The sequence below is a fragment of the Hevea brasiliensis genome, chromosome 17 (assembly GCF_030052815.1).
Source record: "Hevea brasiliensis isolate MT/VB/25A 57/8 chromosome 17, ASM3005281v1, whole genome shotgun sequence".
NCBI classification, from domain to species: domain Eukaryota; kingdom Viridiplantae; phylum Streptophyta; class Magnoliopsida; order Malpighiales; family Euphorbiaceae; genus Hevea; species Hevea brasiliensis.
In genome coordinates this window covers 2030249-2037614 of record NC_079509.1, presented here as the reverse complement: position 1 = coordinate 2037614, position 7366 = coordinate 2030249, and the positions used below count along the sequence as shown (strand labels likewise).

The window sequence follows — 7366 nt, the reverse complement described above, 5'->3', positions numbered from 1 at the left end:
ATCAAGCAAGGCAACAAGCTCATAAGCAATAAATTAAAATGCAGCAAATCTCATTTAAATGACTAAATCAGTTCAAAAACTACAATACAAAGCAATATTTACAGACCCATCTCTAGAATCTCAAAGTTCTACTCACAAATCATGATTTCAAGACAAACCCAACTAGAAAAATAAAGAAGAAATGAAAATCAAAGCTAAAGGATAGAAAAACCCAGTAAAGAAGGTGAAGAAACTGCTGCTGGAATGTTGCAGATAGCGTCCCTTTTTCTGTAGCAAGCCTCGATCTCACGTGCTCCCCTTTCTTCTTCTCTCTTGCAAAAATCTCCCTTATTTTTCTCCTTGTGGAAAGAAAGAGAAAAAGGTGTTTATATATGGTTCAGAGATCTGGCCTAGAATGGGTTAAAGGATAGAAGATTCTGGAGAAAATGATGTATTAAATCAGAGGAGCAAAAGTGTCACGTCAGTATTTTTCATTAAAACGTCACAAGCTGAATCGTTTGTGTTGCGCATTGTGTTGCAAGTTGTGTAACTTTCTGCCTGAGAAAAACTTCATATCTGACAATGACACAAGCTATGTCATAGGTTGTGTACCTTTCTGTTTCTTTAAAACTCAACTTCAAAATTTTTTTAAAAAAATTTTGTAATTCAACTCTAATTTCCTTCAAATGGCTGTTCTAATTAAAATATCACCAAAATTCTTCAAATTTAACCTATGAAACAAATAAATTTCAAAAATTAAACTAAAAAGTGTAAAAAGATAAAATTAATTAAATATATGCTAATATCTACGGTAATAACTGTAAACAAAAATAAATTATATACAAAAATTATACTTAAATGATAATATAGTATCAAGTGCCATAGTTACAGCAGCAAATGTAAAGTTCAAGACATTAGGAATCTCTACCACTCCCATAGAAATCTGTGGAAGGCCCTGCACAATTTTCAGGAGTGCACAGGTACACAAAAAATATTTAGGCTCTTCATTTTTTTATTAAACACATAAGATGATGGACTATAATCCTCCGCAAAATTATTTATATATATAAAGGCAGCCCTTATCTTTATAACTACACTGGTTAAAATCACAATTAATTTAATTAATAAAAATTATATAAACTTATTTACCCTTCCTATTATGACTATTTGTATTTTAATTTATTAGCTTCCTCTGTTATAGCTCATAATTAATTTCTCTTATACCTTATTTAAGAATTAAAAATAAAGATAGAATAAAACTTAATGAATAAAACTTAAAAAGAAAGGAACAAAAAAAGATCTACGCTATATTTGTTTGTTTTATATTACCTTAAAAAGATTGAATAATTAATATGGATTTCTTACTATTTTTGGAAAAACAGTTTCGTTATTAAGTTTATTTAGTATAAGAAAATTTATTTTTAAATCTAATTTATCATGACTCAAGATATACATGATATATAGTGAATCTCATTTTACATATGAATCACATTTATATATATTCTAAATTCATGAGGATAGAATTTAAAAAGAAAAATTATCTTAATATATTAATCTATATATCTGAAAAATTCTTATATAGATGTTTATAAAAACTCACAAAAGTATATAGACATATAATATATAAAATTTATTAATTTTATATAAAAATTTTATTTGTTTGTGTATTAACCCACATAAATTAAATTTAGATAAAAACACTTTTATCTGTCTATACCTCCAACAGTTGAAACATTAAAGCAGTGCGTTAATGGGTTAATGGGTTAGAGTGGTCCTTTCTACGGTTTAGGGTTAAAGGCATGCAATAAGACTTAAGCGTTTGAAAGAGAGAAAATAATAAGTTGCGTGATCCATATAAACATTTTTATATAACATTAAAGTAGTGTTATGAGATTTGAAATTGTCTCTAAGATTGTAAGGTATCAAGTTTGAAACTTAATCAAAGCCAATCGTAAAGGAAAAAAATAGCAATGCTTTTTACAACCTATATGAAAAGTAACAAGTTTCAACTTTGAAAAGCAATTTACTCCTTATTTACCTCACATACAAATCATTTTAATGGCAGTCGATGTTTCTTTCTTCAAAGTTACTTTGAACCCACCAAAAGGGTTCTTAGAGATCCATTCATCGAAGCCTAAATGGTGCTTTAGTTAGTTTTCCTTGACTACAAGAAGCATTGAAAGCCACTCTTCCATCATTATAAAATACACAATTACACTCGTTCTCACTATATATATTCTTCATTTGTAAGCATAGATACCATTTTGAACATCAAGGTAATTAATTAGACCAAGTTTTCATGTCTTTGAAAAGAGGGTGTTTGCAAAACTTGGTCTACTAGCCATCAATCATGGTCAAAACTGATTAAGGGGACAAACTCATTCTCAAAGCATCCTTATTTTCTTCTTGTTTTGCATAAAGATAAATATGATCAATTATTTATCATCAGAGTTCCTCATGAATTGTTTGAATTGAGCTTTGACTCCTATTTAATTTTAGTTTGTTTCTATTAAGTTTTCCACAAAAATGCCTCAAAATTGAACCCATTATTCTATTAAGTAATCTCTCTAGCTACATAACGCAAGTCCATGCAAATTAATCATGTAATTAACATTGCACGTGCTCTGTCCCTCCCTTGACAATGCTCTACATATATTTATATCTCTCTCTATCAAGGGACCAAGGCATGCATTTTCTTGTTTTTTTTCAAGAATAGCCCTACACACCCACATGACCATGCATGAGCTTTACAGTTCTCTTTTGTGGTTATTTCACTAGGTAGGGAAATTAATGCATGTGGTAAAATAGAGGGTCACAGCACACATGCATGTTTATATTCATATCAAGATGACGTCCAAGAAGCTAGCTAGAGACTTGGAAACAAAACAGAACAGTGATATATAGCTACAACGTTTTCTTATCTGTTACTCTTTCTCTATCCATGTGATAGGCAGACCAAGCTATAGGTTTTGAGGGCCAGTATTGCTTAAATTGCAAAATGCCAAGATCTGTGAAGAGACATATGACAAAGAATCGGTTTGGTCTCTAGTAAATGTGGACCTATGAGTCATATGGCTACTAGTTAAATTTCTAGCCCTAAAATTCGCCGACAGATTGAATAATTTTAGTCCACCTTATAGGGTACCAATTCCAGTTCTAAGCAATCTGATCACCTGAACATATCTATTTATCATTGCTTCCTCATTTATAATTGTATAGAAAACTGATTGGAAAGTTTAGAAGTATAAAAATTTAAACATTGCAATTAATTAATTAATGATCTGAAGATGAAAATTCTAGCATTTGTAATTCTAATTATTAAAAAAATAATAATGGACAAAAAATGTTTAACTAGATATATCAAACTTGAATAATTAAGAGGAAACAACACATGGAATGCCGGATGAAAATGAATGAAAGAAAATGGTTTTAGGCATCTAGCTCCATACATGTGAATGATTAATGACGTCATTTATTACTCCTATTCAAAGGTACAACATCTTCGGAAATGTTATTGAAAAGTAAAAAATATAAATATAAATATAAATTTTTTTTTAAGAATATTGTGAAATGGACCTTTTTTTTTGTTTTGTTAATAGACAGATATAACTTAATGATAAAATTATACATTTATTAAAATTATAATAATTTTAATAAATTATTTATTTTTATATAAATTATATAAATATGTTATCCATAATGGATGTAAAATTTTAAAAGACCCGCTCTTGAACACTACTGACGTTGAAATAGACTCGGAGGCTACAAATTAACTATGGTAATAATTGCCCTAGAAGTTGGGGGTGGAGTCTATCGGCAAAAGCAAGGTCTTTTTAATCTTCTTTACTGTAAAAGGTAAACTAGCAGCCTCCAAAGGTAAATAACTTTACCATTTCTTTTTTCACACCGGTGGTCCCTATATTATGAGAAAATTATGTCCACGTACCCTACTTCTTCTTCTTTGAATTTCATCCGCCTTCTCTTATTAGCCATATGCTCTTTATTTTTATTTTTTTATTTTCCTAAGAAAGAAAAATGAATATTAGGATTAGCAAATTTAATCGAATGGAAAATATGATGATGACCTTTGCTTAATTACTTGAATTTTTTTTTTCTCTTCTAATTGTAAAATGGAGCTTTTTCTTTATATATATTTGGAGGGGAAATGTGTAATTATGATTATGGCCACCAAAGATTAGAAGTCAGAAATTGTATAATATAAAGTAGCTAGAGAGGCCAATATGGCAATAAAACCTCCAGCAAACCCCGTAATTTAAGAACATTTTGTCTAGTAATCATATGAAGATTGCCTTTTCATTGTAAAATATTCAGATGCTTATAACCTTTCCCATCAAGAAAACCATCTACCAGCAAGTATTCAAGAGTATGGATCATCCTTAAAAAAAAAAAAATTACTTTGATCTAATTTACAATATACAGTGCGGCTCTCAACACACACACATATATATATATATATATATATATATATATATATATATATATATATAAGTTTAATTTATTAAATATATAAATCTCCCTATATATATAATATTTTAATTAATTTATGATAAAGTAAATTTCCATAAAAATTTTATTGCATAGTCTTTCATGAAATATTTAATTATTTTATTTTTATTTTAAAGAAAAAAGACAGCAATATATATAATCGCATAAAAATAGTATAATCTATTTATAGCTTTTCAATAATCTCTTCCTTATCTTTTTTTCACGTTGTACCCATTATTTTATGTACATAAATACAGCCATCGCGTATATGAAAAAGAATTTATACTCACTCACTCTTACACGTGCTAACTGCCACACGTGTGCCTAGAACTCCGTTAGCGACATCTTTATATGGCACTCGAATGATGGCGATGGAGGAGGTGACGGCGGCGACTTCAAATTCTGGAAGTAGTCCCTAATATCCACTCCTTCAGCCGTTACTGCTGTTTCCGTTAGATTAGTGTCCTCTCTGGCGGGAATAAATGGTGGCCTTAATACCTCCGTAAGTAAGTCCCACCTTACCCCTCTGAAGAACACGTGCTCCTTGATCTCGCACGCACCACGTTGGTAACCCAGCCTCTTCGTTGGATCCTTCTCTAGCAACCGTTCGATCAGTTCAGTTAACTCGTTTCGTTTCCCGACGAACTCTGGCGTCTTCGATAAAATGTTTCGAAACGTTTCCTTTCGGTTATGCCCTTTAAATGGTGTCGTGCCATATGACATTTCGTACGTTAGAATCCCCAACGCCCACCAATCCACTGTGAACTCGTGTCCATCCCCCCGTACAACCTCCGGCGACACGTATTCCTCGGTACCCACAAACGAATTGGATCGTTCTCCATTGCTGAAACTGAGTTTTCGCCGACTCACAGGGCTAACTCGGGCTGACTTGGCCTTTTTTAAGCCGGTTTTATCTTTAATGGGAAGTATAGGCAGCCACCGGGTTAAATTTCTTCGGTGGGGGATATGGTAGCGGTGGCAGTGTCTGTTTTGCAAATCAAGAGACAGAGACATAGATTCAGCGTTTGCAGGTTGATCAAAATGTTGAAGATCAGTCGAAGGAAAAACGGTTTTAACGGTCCGTTTCGTTAAACTACGAGAAAGGTCGAAGTCCGTGAGAGTAACGTGACCAGACTGTTGTACTAGAATGTTTTCAGGCTTCAGGTCCCGGTACACAATCCCCATCTCGTGGAGATGTTCTAAAGCGCAAACTATCTCGGCCAAATAAAACCGCACGACGGCCGGGGAGAAAACGCGCTCGTTTTGGCGGTATCGCAGCACATTGAGATCACCACCGGAGCAGAAAGGGACGGCCCAAGCTAGGAAGTCTGGAGTCTCCAAGGACGATATGAGATGAGGGAGAAAAGGGTGACTGTTCCGGCCGGAGAGTTTGGTGAGGACCTGGATCTCCCACCGGGCACGGCGGTCGGCTTCGAATTTTGTATGGAGGGTGGATTTCTCGACGACTTTGAGGGCGTAGGGGTTTCGAGCAAAAGGGTCAGCTGTTCTGTGGTGAACTAGAAACACCGTGCCCATAGCTCCTTTGCCTAGGACTTTGATGGCTCTAAGGTTGTCGAAGTCCAACTGAGTGGATGATGATCGTTGCAGCTGTTCTGGTGGCGGTGTGTCCATTTTGAGAAGAGGAATTTGAGAGATAGAGAGTATGGCTTGCAGACGGAGAGAGGGGATTCTCGTAGCCTTGAGCGTTGAGTTTTGGCCTTTTATAATCGGTACAAATTCTGTTCTTGTGTTTTGTCCGTAAGTGAAATAGTGACGGAGTTGATTCTAGACGCATTTACTATTTTGTACAAAATCTGTCAGTATGAAGCTCCCCAGCAACAAGGCTAATTTGGGAAAACAAATTTTTTGCTACGTCATGGCCTAATTTGCACGCTTTTCTAATAGACCATACCAATCCTTTTAGTAGTTTTTTGAATTTAATTTCATAATGAAATAAGATGAAGATTAAGAATACAAATTTAATATATATATATATATATATATATATATATATATGATGCTATTGACTTGATTTATTTTTTCTCAGTTGTGAGTGGAGAGAATGTATTTGACAATAATGGTTAATGGTTACATTTTTATTAATTCATATCATAGTGAGTGAATGAATGATAATGAAATTAAATAAATAACTTATTTAATATTTTATTTCATGGTAATGTAAATAATTAAGAAATTTTAATATTATTGATACCTATAATTTAGCATAATTCAACAGATAATTAGAATTGGAATCATACTTAATGGTAGCCATATGGTCTTAAGTGTAATGAGTTGTTAGTTAAAGTGGGCATATCAATTAATTTATCCATTAAAAAGGCAAAAAAGATAAAGGAAAAAAAAAAAAAAAAAGAAACACACGTGTATGGAGTAAAGAAAAATGCAAGTAAGTCCTCAGAGACAAAAACAAAAGACAATAGAAGAAGAAATGGTCTCAAGGGTTACGTTGAGGCACATGGGGGCTTCCATGATCTAAGGGAATTAGAATGTTTTTTTATAACTTGTAAAGTGGATAGAATTAATTAAGAGTATTAACTAAAGTGGGATTAGTTTGAAATCTTATTAGCTAAATCACGTAATCCAATTAATTATATAAGGTGATTGGGGTTGATGATTTTAGGTAATGCTGGTAGATCAAACCCCTAATAACATCATCTACCAAAACCTAATTATTATTGATCGATGCCTCAACTGAATTGGGTTCGATTCTCTTATATTGCCCATCCAAATCTTAATTAATACTTCACGTTTGGATGATGTCTAGTCTTAGAAGGATTCCAAATAAATTTTAATTTTCTTAAAACTGAGACGGAAAACAACCAGGCAGAAAGCTTCACTAATAACCATTTATCCTTTTCAATTG

General features: G+C 32.7%; 1 protein-coding gene across 1 annotated transcript; it reads right to left on the bottom strand.

Moving 5' to 3' along the window:
* Nucleotides 1-4642: 4642 nt before the first annotated feature.
* LOC110639245 (serine/threonine-protein kinase UCN-like) lies at nt 4643-6191 on the bottom strand. Its single transcript, XM_021790116.2, has one exon. It carries the CDS (start codon nt 6115-6117, stop codon nt 4810-4812), a length of 1308 nt encoding a protein of 435 aa, XP_021645808.2. The 5' UTR covers nt 6118-6191; the 3' UTR covers nt 4643-4809.
* Nucleotides 6192-7366: the final 1175 nt, after the last annotated feature.

Coding starts and splice junctions, on each gene's coding strand:
- LOC110639245 (XM_021790116.2), bottom strand. CDS start 6,117: ATGGACACACCGCCACCAGAACAGCTGCAACGATCATCATCCACTCAG.